General features: G+C 37.9%; 1 protein-coding gene across 2 annotated transcripts; it reads right to left on the bottom strand.

Annotated features, from left to right (window-relative positions):
* Positions 1-1,953: 1,953 nt before the first annotated feature.
* Positions 1,954-18,334, bottom strand: pdcd6 (programmed cell death 6). 2 transcript variants are annotated; one of them, XM_081351995.1, is made up of 6 exons: positions 18,060-18,334; positions 15,202-15,263; positions 8,500-8,544; positions 6,390-6,548; positions 6,045-6,154; positions 1,954-4,627 (listed from the first exon to the last, which is right to left on the bottom strand). In XM_081351995.1, exons 1-6 carry the CDS (start codon positions 18,140-18,142, stop codon positions 4,529-4,531), a joined length of 558 nt encoding a protein of 185 aa, XP_081208121.1. In that variant the 5' UTR covers positions 18,143-18,334; the 3' UTR covers positions 1,954-4,528. The 2 variants fall into 2 exon arrangements, with proteins under 2 accessions (XP_081208121.1, XP_081208122.1); XM_081351996.1 differs by lacking the exon at positions 15,202-15,263 and having other exon boundaries at positions 3,147-4,627; positions 18,060-18,278.
* Between the last annotated feature and the right edge of the window lie 71 nt (positions 18,335-18,405).

The raw sequence follows: 18,405 nt of genomic DNA on the forward strand, positions 1-18,405 counted from the left end.
GAAGTGAACCTTTTGAAAAGGTACCACCCAAGTAACAGCTTTTGTACCTTTTTTTCTATGAGTGTAAGGACAGTTGAATGCAACAGAGTAGAGATATGTCTTCAACATGTTTTAACTCCATTGAGAATTTGAGACCATCTTGGGTCTAGCAGTATGAAGATGCTGTAACAGGCCAGAATACTCTGGATCAAGTCTATGTAATCTTATTATAATTTGATAATTTGATGTATGAGTGCATAATCACATTATATATCTTAACTGTAAATTCTCAGGCAGATTATGAGGCTCCATGAGTTATGTCAGTGTATCTATGGCTGCCTAAATTCTAGTACTGAAATGGAACATAACCTTTTTTTCATAATTCACAGAATCGTATGTTTACATTGATCTATCAGAGTGTAATCTTCCAGTCAGTCCCTTATTTTCTTCCTGAGCTCTTCTCTTAAGATCCTCAAGTTTGTGAACTTCCTTCGCTTTCTCAATCATAAAGTTCAGATAAAAAATGCGGTAGCCTACTCTGGGTTCGGGCCAAATTTCGAGCTCTAAGCCCTCCCCTCGGACTCTAATTATATGTACTGTACGTGTGAACTAGTGAAAGGTTTTTTGGGTTCATCCCATTCAGGTAATCAAAGAACTGCTCAAAGCTTATTACTCCACGATCCCAAGATGCTTTGTACTCTCTCTGCCTTCCTCATCGAAGCTCTCACTCTGACAGTTGTTACATTTGAAATAAACAGGCTGATCATCCATTTATTTTGCACATGCAATTTTGGATGTTTTGATCGGGAGCATGTCTATGTTCCCACAGCCCTATGTTCCCACAAATGGCCTATCCCTGACCCCACCCCTAAACCTACCCGTAACTGGGGTTTAGACAATATTCCCACAAATGGCCTACCCCTGACCCCACCCCTAAACCTACCCGTAACTGGGGTTTAGACAATTCCCACAAATGGCCTACCCCTGACCCCACCCCTAAACCTACCCGTAACTGGGGTTTAGACAATTCCCACAAATGGCCTACCCCTGACCCCACCCCTAAACCTACCCGTAACTGGTGTTTAGACAATGTTCCCACAAATGGCCTACCCCTGACCCCACCCCTAAACCTACCCGTACCTGGGGTTTAGACAAATCGTAAAAAAAAAAAAATTCTTAGAAATGTGGGAACATAGGGCCGTGGGAACATAGGGCTGTGGGAACATAGGGCTGACCCCATTTTGGGAAAATTAAGGGCTACCACAATGTTGTTTTCTATATCCTTTCCAAATAATTAAAGAATTTCATCCTTAATATACAGCTGTCTGTCATGGAGATGTTTTTCAGTTGCCTTCAGCATTAGCTAACTGCTGTAGAGTTTCCAGAATGAGGTTGTCTTTATCCAGGTGTTTCAATAACACTGAGAAAGAATGGACAATGCACCCTAAACCTCAGTGCACACCTCATAAACAGTCACTTTTTCTGTGTGTATGTGTGTGGTAACAATGCTTTGGCTTTGTGTACATGACAACCTGTTTTTATTAAAGTCTGCGTGAACCGGAAGTTGCAAACGACTTTTCTCCAGTGTTGTGACGCATTTCCCAGTGAAACGGAATATTGAACAGAGGGCAGGGTTTTACTCTAGCGCTCCTCCTCTCCATCTCTGCTCATAACAGACTAACGGTTTGAGGGGAGTGGTTAAGCGTTGCCCAAACCAATTCCTCAAACCTACGTCATCAGGGAAGGTCCTCCAATGCAGAGGGGAGGGGCATTTTCAGATTTTGATTAAAGATTACGAAGACAAAAAATGTTTTTGTGTGGATTGACTTGCATGGATGAATTGTTCACCACAAAACGCTCAATTTAGGCAAACAAAGTAAATAAGGTCAATTTTGATTTCATGTGGACTTTAAATCCAATTTGGATACATTATTATGAGAGCACGGGCAACAATAACATAGCATACAGCATAAGGAGTGAGAATCCAAACGCAGTTTATAATCCAAGGTCATGGTCCATACCAGGCAGAGGGTCAATTTAATCAGTGCAAACACACAAAGTACAACCCATGAAGGGCAGACAGGAACAAAGAATCCAAGAGTCTGGCAGAGATAAAACATAAGGAACACAAGAACTGCTTGAGAATGTGAATCAAAGCAAACAAGACTTCATAATGAATGCAGGGCAAAAGGCATTTAAATAAACAGGGTAATGAACTAAGAAAACAAGACAGCTGAAACAGGTTAACTAATAATGAGCAGAGGGTTCTGGGAAATGAAGTCCGGGAATAACAGAGTCTTTGGAAACAGTGAGGAACGAGGCTTCCATCTGCTGGTACTTAAGGGTACCGCAACCGACAGATTTAGGCTTTGTTCCTTCATCTCTTAAATCTTCTATCATTTCTCTCATACTTAAGAACACAGGGGCTGATTCATCCAATTTTGATAACTTTTGTCCAATTTCAAATTTCCCATTTATTTAATTTAAACAATTTCAACCGGGCTTCCGTCCCCAGCATAGCACAGAGACTGTTCTGGTTAAAATCACTAACAGCCTGTTACTGGCAGCTGACACTGAATCCTTCGATTTCGTCTTGCACAAGATACTCCTTGACAGGTTAGCTTCTTTTGGGATTACTAACACCCAAGTCTTGTTTTAGATCATTTCTCTCTGGTCGCACTCAGTACGTCCAACTTAAATATTTCAAAATCATCCAGTGATTACCTCTGGTGTTCCTCAGGGTTCTGTTTTGGGCCCTCTTTTATTCATTATCTACTTACTTTCTCTCAGTCATATTTTTTGGAAATATGGTATCCATTTTCATTGTTGCGCTGATGACGACCAGCTCTATCTGTCTTGCAAGGGTTCCTCTCCTTCACCAATCTCTGTCCAGTTGTTTGGCTGAAATTAAAGATTGGCTTTCAGCTACATTTCTAAAACTCAATAGCGGTAAAACTGAAGTCCTCCTTCCCAGCCAACATGTGTATATGGGACCCATATGGGTATGAAATGAGAACCATCTCGGTCCCAGCTTTTGTAAGCACAAAATCTATTCTGAAAAAATCTGCTTGTTTTTCTGTAGCAAAGAGGAGAAATGTGAAGCGTATCTTATATGTATATATAAAAAAAAACACTAACATTTGTTCTTGTTAACTTTCTTTTTATTTCAGCTGAAGAGTTGCTCAACTCCTTTTACGCCTATTTTAAGGTTTTAGGCGTCATGGAAACAAAGTTGTAAAACTGGATATAACTTGCTTCTGGATATACCTGGACATAACTTGCATTTTTGCGTACTGTATTCCTGTCACATAAGGGTTCAGTCACTTTCACTGAGTTATGGCAAATGTAGATGGCTGCCCCTGGAGTGCATGCAGGCCTTATGGGCCCAGAACTGACTCTTCACACTTCTTCCAGCCATGTGTTTCCAGTGTTCCACGCACACAATGCAGAGACATTTTAATGAACTGTTACAACCATCCCCCCACTAAGCAGCCATAACACAACTGTTTTAGCTTGTGTGGGTTTTAAGTTAGCATGACAAACACTTACACCGTGTTACACTCCCCGGTCTCCCCTACGATTAAAGTGGTGCACACACATAAGTAAAGAGGAGGCGGAAATCCTCAATAAATGAATATTCGTTGCTGTTTAGGGGCAGGCAATTATTTTACTGTTTTAATGGATTATTATTATAATTGCTAAGCCAGAAATATATTTAGCATGCCCAAGCATGTATTAAACAAAATTATACACTAGGGGGTAGAATTGTGCTTTATATAAAGAGAACCATCCAATCTAACCTAAAAAAAAATATTTATTGATCATATTTGACAGTAATGACACTCATTTTTATCTTTTGTGTGCTGTCAGACTCTTGGTAAATAATGTAAAATTGCTTAAATAGCTCATGAGTAACATTCATGAAAAGATGCACATACAAATGAAAGACTTATTTTCAAACATGTTCCAGTTTTTAATAAAACAGTTTTTTTTTGTTTTGTTATTTTAACAGTTGTAAGGCATCATGCATGAAAAAGGCATACAAAAGCATATGTACCTCCTTCCTAAAATAAAAGGTTGAATTACATTATTGTGCAGATTAAAAATATAATTCTTTACAAATATATGGAAGAGCTGACAGTCAATCCAAATAAAAGGATCTTTTCATGGCAAACACAACCTGCACTCACAGTATTTCATTGTAAACATGAATTCAGCCAAAGAAAGAAACATTAATTCATGCTTTGACATTAAGAAGGTTTATCAGAAAGCATGCAACTGAGTCTTAATATGATTTTCACAATGTCAACATTCATTAAACACAGAGAGAGAGAGTGATATTCCATAATTCTTTCAATAATAATGGTTAAGAAATATGGCGATATGGCTACTAACAGACGAACAAACAGACAGACGGAATGAAGAGTCATAAAAATCCCGTCCCCGTGTCGTCCGGTAGAGGGTAGTATTGGCTAGTCTCTGTCTCAGACCGCATGGGGAGGGACATTTGGCGTTTGGCACAGGAGAGTGCAGGCGTGCTCGTGTTGTGCTATACCACGTTGAAGACCATTGACAGATACTGCTCGTACGACACCTGGATCCAGCCGTCCTGATCTGTGTCATATCGCCGGAACACGTCAGTTAACCTCTGTTGAAATAAAAAAACACCCAATCAGTTTTAGGTGTATATCACTGCATTATGGCGAACCGTCCCAAACCCGTTTGACTTTTGTTCTTCTGCTGAACACAAAACAAGACTGTGCTTTTCTATATAATTATAATGAATAGGGACTCAATTGTTCAAGCTTCAAAAAGGACACAAAAGCACGTTTTATAAAAGTGGTCTATATAAGTCAAGAGCTATGAATTGAAAGTCTTCTGAAGTTAAACGATAGCTTTATGTTAGGATTAGGAACAGACCAAAATGTAAGTTTAATCACTGATAATCTTCTCCTCCCATACACTGAACCACTGGAATACTGAATCAGTGCATTGAACTCAAGAACCAGATCAGACTGATTCATTAATAAATGTGACCAAATATCTGAGTTAGTTTGACACCAAAACACTTTTTGAGTTAAAGGGGCTATATATAAAATTTAGAAACCCTTGTCATTAGCGACACCGATGGAAGATGGAAACACTTTTGCAGCGATTTACTGTTAACGAACATCCCGACGGCCGTTCACGTAGCAGAAAGAGCAGCGGAAGAGAGGCTCTCGGGAGTGTGCGTAAACGTCACATCCTTTTGATTTTTACAGCAAAAACAACCCGAGTCCTTCACATAAAAATCAGTCTACACTACAGGCTTTCATAGGCAACCTAGCTGTTCATAAATTGGCAATAAAAAAGCAATTAATAAATGAAAATTCTTAAGCCCATTTAAGATAAAAAAAAAAAAAATCCAGTTTGCAGTAGAACTATACTACTACTAATAATAATACTATCAAAACCTCACAACACCCGCCCCTGTCGGTGATTGGCTGGAACACTATTTATTTTGGTTTTGAGTGATGTTGATACCAACTGTTTTTGAGTGCAGATCTCAGAGCCTAGGCTGCCTAGAGAGACGCGTTTTTTTGACAGCATGCTTATGGGGCGGGCAGCTAGCGGATCGTTAGGAAATATTAGATGAATGTGATCATTTATGTTTGGGCCTGAAATCGCTGATACAACCTTTAAGAAAAATTAATTCACGAAACAAATATTCATCTATCATGAACTCTTCATTGATAGATGATTCAATGGCAAATGTCAAGAATGTCCGCAAATAACAAAAATTCAGTTTTTTGCTCACACAAAGCTATCAAATGATAGCTTGCATGAATTACTTTTATATGTTTAAGGTTCTTTTGCCATTTTGGAGCTTGACAGTCCAAGTACCCATTTACTTTCATTATTTGAAAAAGAATGGACAGGATATTCTTCAAACATTCCCCTTTTGTGTTCCACAGAAGAAAGAAAACAACATGAGGGTGTTAAAAAACTGACAGCATTTTCATTTATGGATGAATTATCCTTATAAAGTGCAAATTGCAAATGTTGCATACAACACAGATCATTACCTGTAGTACAATACAGCACTGAATGAAGTCATCAAAAGCCACTTGTCCCCTCTTCTGACGGTCAAATTTCTCTATCAGTGTGTTGTAGAACTGATCTGAGAGACGATAACCTGTGTAAAAAGAGAAGTATTTGAAATTAGTTCAGAATTGGCGTTGACAGGTTGACATTAATCATTTTTCATCAGTTGTTCCATCAGTTTATTTGTCCTTCCTTTTATTGGTCTTGTGAATCAATGCCCTTGCCTCTCATTCCTACAGGATTTTCTTTTAAACACCTCACTGAATGCATCCATCACCTCCGACTTTCCATTAATAGCAGTCAATAAGTAAGCATTACGAACTCACCAAAGCCGGTGAGAGCCTGTTTGAGCTCGGTCTTGTCGATAAACCCTGAGTTGTCCCTGTCGTAGGTGCGGAAGATGTTCTGCCAGTCTGTGATGTACTTCCAAACGCCGGCAAACTCATTGAAATTGACCCCGCCTTTGTTCTCCCGGTCAAACATAGCTAAAAAAAGAGAAAAGAAAGCATTTAAGGAATGTTTGGTCACATTTAATCCTCAAATTTGATGATTTATTGCATTACTTCACTTTTGAGGTAACATGACTGGTGATTTTCTGTCAAAACCATTTACTATGTTTACAAAGTATGGCCATAGGATGCGTTCATAACATTTTGCCTACCATTACTAGACAAAACTGTCTGAGATGGATGAAACAGATGGAAATGTATCCGTGAAAGATCATAACTGAGCTGTTACGATGCCCATGTGTATTAACTTTAAAGGAACACGCCGACTTTTTTGGGACTTTAGCTTATTCACTGCATCCCCCAGAGTTAGATAAGTCCATACATACCCTTTTCATCTCCGTGCGTGCCGTAACTCTGTCCGACGCACCTACCGCTAGCCTAGCTTAGCACAAAGACTGGAGGTAAATGGCTCCAGCTAGCATACTGTTCCCATTAAGTGACAAAATAACGCCAACATTTTCCTATTTACATGTTGTGATTTGTATAGTCACAGAGTATACAAATAACATGGCGAAGCACTGCTACTTCTGCGGAGTGATTTACTCCAACTCTGAGCGAACTCTCTGCTCTCCACCACGGGGCTTCTCAAGTGCTGCGAGCAAATCACTCCGCCCAAGTAGCAGTGCTTCGCCTTCTGAGAATATAGTTCCCAGTATGTATACGGTTAGAAGATGGCTGTGTCTCATGTGACCTTGTTATTTGTAAACGCTGTGACTATACAAATCACATTTGTGATTATTTTGTCACTTATTGGGAGCAGTATGCTAGCTGGAGCCGTTTACCTCCAGTCTTTGTGCTAAGCTAGGCTAGCGGTGGATGCGTCAGACAGCACGCACGGAGATGAAAAAGGTATGTATGGACTTATCTAACTCTGGGGGATACGGTGAATAAGCTAAAGTCCCAAAAAGTTGGCGTGTTCCTTTAAATGAGCTGAAAGAGATCAACTTGTCCTGGAGTGAAGAGTCATTAAACACAGTCAATTATTATTGACTAACTTTCTCAAAAGAAGCTCTGCAGATTTCTGTTGCTTAAGACAAAATATTTCCATTTTCTGAGTAACTTTCAAGGCATATGACAGCTACATGCTTTCAGTTTGAGCTGAAACAACTCAACCTTTATAAGCTAAATGTGCTAATAGGAAACAACCTAGGTTGTCATGGAGCTCACAAACAAACAGAGGATTATGGGACAAAGAAGAAAAAGACAGAATGACTGTTTCTAAATTCTCGTGGAGACCGGTCTTGCTAGGCTACTTTAAAAGAACAAACTCAGAAGGACACGAGGACACAGAACACATCCATGTGAGAATTGATATGTTGCTCAACTGACCGTTCAGCACATACTGTATTAGGCAGTGGGACAGCAGCAATCAATGCACAATAAATAAAACATAACATCACAGATGTCATAACCTATTAAAATACTGACTTACATTATTGTTATTATTGATATCTTTTTATTTTACATGAATATCTATATTTATTATTTAACGTTTACTTGTATATGTAATGCTTTGTCAACTTTAGGATTCTTTTAAAGGCATTCTTCAGGTATTAACTTCATTACAATTATGCCAAACAAACAACAAATGTTTACTTTCGCAAACCATCAAGTACTTGTGAGCTTTCAGCGGGAATCTCTTGAGTGAGAACAGAGAAGTTTAAAGCTTAGTATGTCGTCCGCCTGATATGACTTCTGGGATTTTTTACGTTTTGATCCTCTCAAGTCTGCACTCAATGCATCCTCGATATCAAGAACACATCCGGGTATTTTCATGCATTATCTGTACTTGCGTTCTGGAGTATTGGAACTGAACTTTGGCGGTTGATGATGACGTTGTAAGAGAACACAAGATCACTAAAGAACGCATATCGAGAAACGGCCAATGTATATGGCTTTGTGAATACAAGACAGTGATAATACTCACATATAATTGATCTGACGGTCACAGGGTTGAACGGTGTCCATGTGCCTGCAGATGAAACAAAACAAATAATCAGATTCCATTTAAAACGAAATTATTAAAGCAACAAAAGGAAGCTTGAATCAATATGCCAGTCATTCCTGTAAGCAAAATGTTGATAAATGTTGTCGTGCACTGTTTTTATCATATTTAAGTAGAATATAAATAGAATATTCAGATAAATATTATTTTTTTAATGTTTGAATCATTAAAAGTAAATATTCTGCTTATATTTCATTATATTGAGTAGATGGTTTGCCAATGCCCGATTATTTTCTGGAAGGCTCTTAAACCTGTAAAACAGACATTTCTGCACATTCTGAGGGAATGACATATTAATAAAAGTCAAGATTATGAAAACAAACTTTTTTTCAACCTTACACACAGATAGTAAAACCAGGAACACTTATTCAATAGATTTCATATCATTTTTAAGACAGCCAGCGGTCACAACACAGCTGTATAGTTTCTATTTTAAACTGATTTGTAATGCCAATGGTGAGATCACTAGGGAGTGGCATTTTGGTCATAACATGAATGTGGAGAAAAAAAAAACATTTCAGGTACGGTTCAGTAGGCAGCCTTTACTGACCTTGAGGAACACATTTTATAGTCTATATAGGTCAGTCCCTGATCCCAGCTCAGTGAACTCTCCCTTTCTGCTTTGGCTGAAATAACACTATCATTTGTTTGAGCGTGCTTATCTTAGCACACCTACAGCACACAGTGGGCGGCGTGCTCCGCGTAACAACGCCAGAAGACACAGGAATGAAACGTACAGCTGTAAAATAAAGCCATTCTTCTTCGCAATGCTGAGTCATGGCCTCACGCACACTGAAAGAGCCTCTACGAGAGAGAGGAAGGACTTGCACTGGGTGAACAATCAGGGAATAATCAGGATGCTCCTCTAGTTAGTGGGATGGGAACAGATGTGAATAGCCCCGGGACACAGGAAGAACAGAACGGAAAAAATAACCTTTGTAATGAAAGGCCAAGCAAAAGAAAAACATTTTTATATATATGTATATATATTTTTTTTTTTTGAGCCACCAAGGTCACCCTGGCCATATTAGGTAGGCTGTTAGAAATAGTGTGAATAGCGTGGTGCCATCTCAGAGGGAGAATGGCTGCTAGTGGCAAGGACTGGAGAGGAGGCGGGTCTGAATTGAGGCACAAAGACGCCCCTATGTGCTGCACACTGGCTCCAGTCACAGCAATGCCCACTCCGGGAGGAATCATGGAAAAACAGCAACATTCACATCACTCACTAGACAAGCACACAGCCTTCAGCCGCATACAACAACACTGCATATGCTAAAACAAGGACTTCTTTTTAAATCATATTCAAGAGACAAACACAGCTGATAAAACACATTTTAGAGACTGGGCTTAGAAATGGATGGTATACTAACATAAAGGGTCAAAGAATTGCTTTTTACTACACCTTTCAGAGGTGAGTGAATTAAGACATTTACTGGATGTACATATTCATCTTTTTATAGAACTTTTTTATTATTAAAAAACAAAATATATTTTTGTCCTTATGACGATAGAATTATGGCTTTTTTTTTCCTCTTGAGTATTTGTGAAACGGTGCACGCAGGCATATACAAACCTGTCTATGCAATTAAAATTGACCAAACGCGACAGTGAAGATTTTTACATGATTACAGACTAATATTTCAAACAAATGTTGTTCTTTTGAACTTTCTATTCAAAAAAGAATCCTGAAAAAAAAAGTATCATGGTTTTCACAAAAAATATTAAGCAGCACAACTGTTTTCAAAATGAATAATAAGAAATATTTCTTGAGCACCAAATCATCATATTAGAAGGATTTCTGAAGGATCATGTGACACTGAAGACTAGAGTAAAAGAAAATAGCTTTGCCATCACAAGAATAAAAAAAATGTTTTTACTGTATTTTTAATCAAGTCTGGTTTTACATCTCTGAATCTGACCACACCACAAGCAAACAACCCTAAAAACTCAACAACAAAAAAAGAGATAAATGAGAGCCAGGCAGTCAGTCACTATAGGCCTATAAAACAGTCAACCACAGCTAAACAGTCCTAACGGCAGATTTGAATGTTTTCATTTCCATTTAGACTTTGTGAGTAAAATTCATTATGCTCTGGTCACAGGAGTGAAATTATAAAGCAACACGGCTGGAGTCAGTGAACTGGACGGTTGTGACATAGTAAATCACAGCTGCCCACTGCCACGGCTTCACTTCCCTTACAGCAATGACTTCTGATATAAATCTACATGAACAGCAGCACTACAGCAAACGCCTAGAGCAGCATTGGAGAAATTCAGGAGTGTTTAAATGTGTTGAGCCAGCTAAACGACAGAGCTGAGAGGAAACAACTTTTAATGTAAGATAATAAAATAATTCAGACACCCTGAAAAACAACAGATGAAAGAGGGGTAGGGAACAATAGAATTTTTTGAATAACAGTGACAATACAGAAGTGTTAGTTCAACATAATGGTAAAGATAAAGCTATTTCAGAGGAAATTCATTAATATCAGAATATAAAGCTGGAAAATATTCTCTTAAAAATAAAGAAAGGAGGTTTAGGCAGCGATTTAGAACCCCCCCCCCCCCCCCCCCAAAAAAAAAATTAACGTTTTAAAGTCCCCCTGTAGTTAATAATTTTATCCTTTAAAACTCATCTTTGATCACCAAAATTACATATTTAAAAGTTTTTTCATTGAAAACAATTCTTCATGCCTTAAAATAGCTTGAATGTAACACGACACCCTTTCCTCATTTAGTATACCGGTACGCGGTTCTATGAATATGCAAATTAGCCCCGCCTCCACTCACTCACACCAGCTCAGAGATCCACTTGTTGACGATCACACGTTGACCTGATTGGTTACAAGGTAATTTATGACGTCAGAAACACCAGCGATTTCAAACCGTGATTTTTGAGACTGTCTTTGGTTCACTGCAGTTTTAAAGAGAAAATACTCAGCAATGCTGTTGACTTATGAATTTGTACATGGTTAGTCTTAAAGCATATTAAAAACACCACATAGACAAATAAACAACATTAAAAGTTTGATTTTCACCACAAGGGGACTCAAAAATAACTATTTTTTCCTATTGTAAAGCACACTTAAGTCATTTGTTTCCCCTAAAGACCATTTTGTGCAATGAAAAGGTTCCATGGATGTTAAAGTTCTTCATGAAGCCATCGATATCTATAAAGAACCTTTATTTTTAAGAGTGTATACTGCAGAGTGCAGACATATATAGACATTTTCAGCATCAAGTGTTGAGGTTAGACCCCTGGTGCGACTGCTGTGTCCCTGAGGTGCTTTCAGAGACTCAGAGAACAGAGTAATGGACTTTAGCAGTGCTGAAAGGCTTGACCTGACCACAAAAACACTAATCTATGAACAGGAACGCAGGAAGGCTCCAGCCATACACTACATAACACGTGGCATGTGATGACCTTTACAAAAGCACACTATGGCATACCTCTTCATAATATCGCAGGGTTACTACAATGTTACACAATTCTATCCTTCATGACGAACTCAGTGTTGCTGAAATGTATAGAGTGTGACAATGGGCTATGTGCTATAACAACACACTGCAGCAGTGCTGACAGGAACCAGCGCTGGGATCATTGAACCGTTCAGCTTAAACTCACACAGCCAACTCTCAAGAATGATAACAGAGTTTCCTGCTAATTCTGCACCTCGTTGAGACGAGCACTTCATCAACCTTTACTGCTCAGAGCAGATAACAGCTTCTGGCAGGAGGGAAAGAACTCTGACCCACTTTGGCAGCAAAGCCATATGCTCATGAAGCAGAATAGGGTAAGGAGATATTTCAGATATAAGGCGCAATCCATGAGTAAGGTAAACTTTGGTGTCCTATAACTTTTTTTAAACATTAGAGCTGGGGTGTAACAATATATCGTGTCACAATATATCGCAATACAAAAATGTATCATGGATAGTGACAATATGTATTGTGGATAGTTCACCCAAAATAAAAATTACTGTGTGAGAAAAATTTCAAGTTTACAGAGTTTTAGTGTCAGTCTTACATTAAACCACTATATGTAATGTTAAATATAATGTATAATAATGCAATTGGGGAATATTTGTGGGTCCTGATAATGCCAAATGTCTTATGTTACCAGTAAAAAGTGGCCGACAATATTTTAAATATATCTAGCCAGTGACAGAGTGAAAGCATATTCATCTGAAATAATTCTGCATTTTCAGCTTCAGAATCATGAATATTTTTATTCTGGTGTCACCATTGTCCTGTGCATTTGGACAAGTCCAAGCCTATTTATTTACACCCACAATGTAACACCAAATTTAGCATTTTAATCAACAGTACATTTTTTGTTAGCCTTTTATCATGCGTCTTGGAGAATCACAATAATATCGTATCGTGAGTTCAGTATCACGATATGTATCGAATCGTGACATTAGGGTATCGTTACACCCCTAATTAGAGCACAAAAACTATGGAAGCCTTGTTTCTGCCACATAATAAAACGTGATTGCGACTTTATGTTAGGGCTGCAACAAACAATTATTTTAATAATCTATTAATCTAATAATGACTATTGGAATGATTAATCGACTAATCGATTATTTCACTGATTAATCAGTAGGCTTTGATGAATTATTTTAGCTTTTGAAATTAGTTAAAATATTGAGTTATACCAACTCTAACTGATAAATAAGACAAGGAAATCAGCCTACTGAATAGATCAATCTCCTACAGGTTTTCTGTCCTCCTTAAGCGTGGTTTATACTCGCCGTATCAGCATGAGCGCAAAGGTGCGTGCGGTAAAAAAGACGTCATCGTGGTGTGAGCGGTTGTGCTCGTTGAGTGCACAAGACCTTGTTTGTTTTTTCTTACACTTCACCGAACCCACGATACAAAAGAACCAAAGAATCGTGTAAAATACAGTAAACCTTGAGATTATTACTTGTGACATTAGATCAAAATATATGGATATGAGAACTTATGTATAAAACTAAATTAAACAACAATCTCTTAAATATTTTTTAATTTCATGAACATTTTCAGTAAAACATGGACCTTTATTTTCATTAAAAAGGCTTATATATGCAGATATGTAGGCACATTTCATAAATGTAAGCAAATAATTTAGACAAGTGCATACTGGGTGGCTCACATGGTACAGGCGTACCAGAATTGCCTCGAAGTCGTGTATCTTAGGAAGCGGAGCCACACACAAAGTTAGAAAAAATAACAAGGCTTCAGAAGTCACCAACAGTGACTGGTACTGTGTTTTTATGAGGCTGGAAATCGACACAAATTGCGCATTTGATTTTTATTCATAAGCTTGCGATTCTATTCAGATTTAGATTCAACTCGATTCATTTGGATATGAATCAGGTACAGTACATGAAGAGTTCAGATGCAAAAGCCTCTAGTCTGAAATTTTCTTCTAGATGATTTTTATCAAACTCGTATATTTAAATTGGCAATGAAAATTACCTATTAATTGTCATTTAAGTGAAATTACTGAACTTAAATAGATGAGCTTGATAAAAATGATAATTCTAGAAGAAAAATTCAGATGGCACTTAGAGGCTTTTGCATCTGAACTCTTCACATGTTCATTTTTCTCAAGTAAAAAAAATAATTCACAAAAAAATGCTGTAAAATATACAAGTAACCCAGTCAGCTGGTGCATTGATATAATATTAAAGGTTAAAATTAACTAATTTGTAATTGCATATAATGCAGTTCTTATAAAAATAACAATATATGTTTTTAATAAGAGTAAAAATATCGTGGTATATATGGCAATTTTTCTTAAAAAACAAATAATTTTTCTAGCTAACTATCAAATTTATGGTCTATCAAATTACTTTCTTCTGCTGAACACAAAAGAAGCTATTTTGAAGAATGTTGGTAACCAGACAGGACATAGAGACAAATACTATGGAAGTCAATGTGGCCCATCAACTGTTTGGTTACCAACATTCTTCAAAATACATTCTTTTGTGTTCAACAGAAGAAAGAAATTCATACAGGTTTGGAATAACTTGAGGGTGAGTAAACGATGACAGATTTTTCATTTTCAACCCTCTTATGCAAGTTATTATAAGAAAAAAAAAATTCAACAAATATTTCTGAGAAATATAAAAGCTTACCAATAACAACAAACACATGGTATTTAGTTTGACCAGATGCGGTCAATCAACATTTTCTGAACATTTCCTTTCACTGGTCATTTGTTGAGAAAAGGACCCATTGTGTACCCTATTCATAGGAAGCGCACAGAATCTCCAAAAGTTGCCCTCAAACTTGGTATAATAGTTAATGCATAAACAAGAACTTAATTTAGCAACCAAAGTTACTGTGGACATCTTCATTTAGCAAAGAATATTTCCATATGGAAATATCAGCGTTGACAAAACAATCAGAAGAGTGTTGTCATAAAGCATTTACTGTGTACAAGAAACACTTTTCTGATGTAAAGGAAAACCTGGTTCCTTTTATTAACAGTGATATTCTCTGAAATAAAAGCTAGTGAATGGAAAACTCACAGCAAATGTACACTTGAGGGCCTTTGCTGAATATGTATCTTTTAATCTTTCAACTAAAAAGTAAGAAAAAAGGAAAAAAAATGGGAAAAAATAAACATACCATTTGATAATGCCTGCTGAAGCTCTGTGTCTGATATTGCCCCGCTCCTGTCTTTATCTACCCTGGAGGAAACAGAAACATTTTTGATCATTGGCTAGCCAAAAATAAAGGAATTCATGTTAAAAACTTCCCTTACAGTGAACAGCTTGAAATACAGTGAGTTCTAGAACTGTAATGGGACAAATAGGAAACAACTCAGGATGTGAGCCAGCTCAAATGAAACTGAAAGTAAAAGCTTACGTGGAGAACGATTCAGAGTGAAAATCATTTTATTTCCAATCATTTACATCTAAAAACACTTTCATTTCCTTTGAGTTTACATATGGGACATTTTAGAAAAGTGTGTCTTGGGAAGCCAGTTGATATGATCATTGCTCAACATTCTTTCATTGATGTTGTGAAGGCGCAGCCACATGCTGATCTTTTTAAGATTAATTTCAGTCAAGGCATGTCAGCAATGACTGTAAAGGAGGGAAAGTCTGTCTCACGCAGAGCGGTTCGACTATTTCTGCTGTTGGGAGTGTCTTTTCCATTACACATATGCCATAAATCGTAAAAAGGACACGTTTCCATTACAAGCCTTCTGAGCTGAATTTAAGGGAATGGTGCTCCATCCATGTGGAAATTACATGTATTAGCCTATTTGGTCTGTTTTGTAATAAAGAGCTTACAGAAAAGGATTGGGTTTCACAAAATCCTGTGCTACAGTATTATGAAATATACACCATAGCCTTAGCACACCAACAAAACCCCAGTATTTAGACAGCTGAGGAAAAAAAAACATAGAAAAACAGAAGAGACGGACTAGAGAGAGGCCTCCTAAATAATTCGGAAAGCTAAAACCTTGAAAGAGAGTTCAGTCTGCGCCGTAACCACAGTAAACCGTGAAAGGAATGTCTTGTTGGCTTGTTTATCCTGCCCAACCAGGCAATATTTGAACTCGTGACTCTAATTCACACAAGGAATTCAGAAACAACTATCAACTTCAGTCACTCTTTATGTACCAGTCAATTCTGATAAGAAGTGGTTTGGGAATCACTAGGTTTCATTACTAACTGGTCTGACTAAATGAGAACTTCCATTCAAGGAAAGTATGAACAGGGACATCTGGATCATTACTTGCTTTTACCTAAATGGAAAGTGGAAAAAACTCGAACTACGTCGACAGCTTAGTGAGTGAGGGGATTTGGTTTTCCCGGTGTTTCAGTAGGCTTTCCAACTGAACTTTTTCCACTCACTTCCCAATAACATCACAGCGACCATCCTCACTATAAGTCCAGGGGCTTTAAAACTGGGGTCCAGGGACCCCCGGGAGCAACAAAAGGAAAATCGGGTTTAGAGTCGATGTAAAAATAAGATTAATGTGATAACATTTTTATTTTAATAAATAAATAAATACATCTAACATACTCTAAAAAAATGCTGGGTTGTTTCAACCAAAGTGTGGGTCAAATATGTACAAACCCAACCTTTAGTTTACATTTTTTAATGACATTTTTAACCCAACGGTTGGGTTTGTCCATATTTGACCCACACTTTGGTTGAAACAACCCAGCATTTTTTATATTTTTAACATAATAGCAACTAAATATTTTCCAAATAACATTTTACACATATATATATAATTTGGGCATTTATATCTGTCTTTTACATATTTTCCTTCACACGAGGATGATAATAATTGTGGGTGTGTGGCTTCTCAAAGATTGAAAACCCGTGCAACCACATACACAACCAGGTCATATACATCTAAAGCGATCATAATCCAACCATAATATGACACAATTCACCTCGCAGCTCAATATAGTCATGGAAACTCATTTGACTCATATGTAAGATAAACACTGGTGACTCACAACACCTTTAGACATTCCCGAGTCATATGACCAGGGAACAATCATTTTGTTTTCATGTGATATTATATTAGTTCATCATGAATGTTGCTAGGTTACATCGACTGAGTTGCGTCTGTTCCAGCGTTTTGGCGGCAGGGAAATGTTCTAAAGGAACGTTTATATGCGTTCTTGAGTTCAAAACGAAAGTTGAAGTACTTTTAACTTGGCAAGGCATCGCAACGGTTGACAACATACAGACTCGAAGGCCAGATACGTGTGTACATAAACCACTGATCTATATAAATAATGTATAGAGATTAGTGACATAAACTAACAATATAAAATAGCGCAACTGGAACGAAAGAAGAACGCGTCCCGTGTGAACGGCCCTTTAGACTCAATCCTCTGCAGCATTACATAACGTTAATTCAGTACTATAGAGACGAGCAACTTTGTTTAAACAAAAACAACTCAAACTCCACTCACTTATATGCGTGTGTATTTGAGTAAAATGACACACATACACACATACACACACACACACACACACACACACACACACACACATCTCTCTCTCTCTCTCTCTCTCTCTCTCTCTCTCTCTCTCTCTCTCTCTCTCTCTCTCTATATATATATATATATATATATATATATATACATATACACACGCGCGCGCAATCTTATGGTATTCAAAACTGCTAAAAGCTACGCAAAAGGCGTAACGTTAACGTTATTCGATTATTCTCGGTTGCAATAGAAACTGAGTAACTGTGTTGAATGGTTTGATAATGAAAGTCAGACGAAAAGAGTCTGCTATCCGCTGAAAAGCAATCGAAATGCGGCGGAAGTAACTACAAAAAATGACAGACATTTGCTTTTGCGAGCTATACAACCCTCTCTACTAGTTGCCTATTGCATTTCGTATCTTCTTGTACGTGACTTGCAAGAACATGCTCTTTCCTGCTGCGCTTGTCAAATCGACAGGCGTTCAAATGCGGAATCGCTGCTCGTGTTTTCACTCACCTCTGAAATATATTCCATAAAAAGCTCTGGTCCGGCGGCGCGTTGTTATATTGAGGTGGTCTATACTGGTTCTGGTAGGCCATGTCCACGGCTTGCCCCGCTAGACGATCAAATGTGCTCTATGAGCAGCTAGATTCAACTTGCTTAAATCTGACTAAAGAATTCTTCACGCAGAGGCGTGGCGTGAAACTCCCCACTTCCCATTAAAAATTAGCTGACGTCACACGGGACAGCCCCCTTCGAATTCTGCCGGGGCTTTCTGCTGTTCTGATTGGATCTTCACATGTCAGCGTGGAGTGTTTGCGCTAAATGGGCGGGGCAAACAGTCTGACTAATGGAAAATATG

The sequence above is a fragment of the Scardinius erythrophthalmus genome (assembly GCF_964197995.2).
Source record: "Scardinius erythrophthalmus genome assembly, chromosome: 22".
In the NCBI taxonomy this organism is placed as follows: Eukaryota; Metazoa; Chordata; class Actinopteri; order Cypriniformes; family Leuciscidae; genus Scardinius; species Scardinius erythrophthalmus.

Excerpts from the sequence above, each read along its gene's own strand:
- pdcd6 (XM_081351995.1), bottom strand. The coding sequence starts at position 18,142 with ATGGCCTACCAGAACCAGTATAGACCACCTCAATATAACAACGCGCCG. Across the intron at positions 15,264-18,059 it reads TTATGGAATATATTTCAGAG|GGTAGATAAAGACAGGAGCG; the intron begins GTGAGTGAAAAC and ends TGTTTCCTCCAG. Across the intron at positions 6,155-6,389 it reads ACAGGCTCTCACCGGCTTTG|GTTATCGTCTCTCAGATCAG; the intron begins GTGAGTTCGTAA and ends CTTTTTACACAG.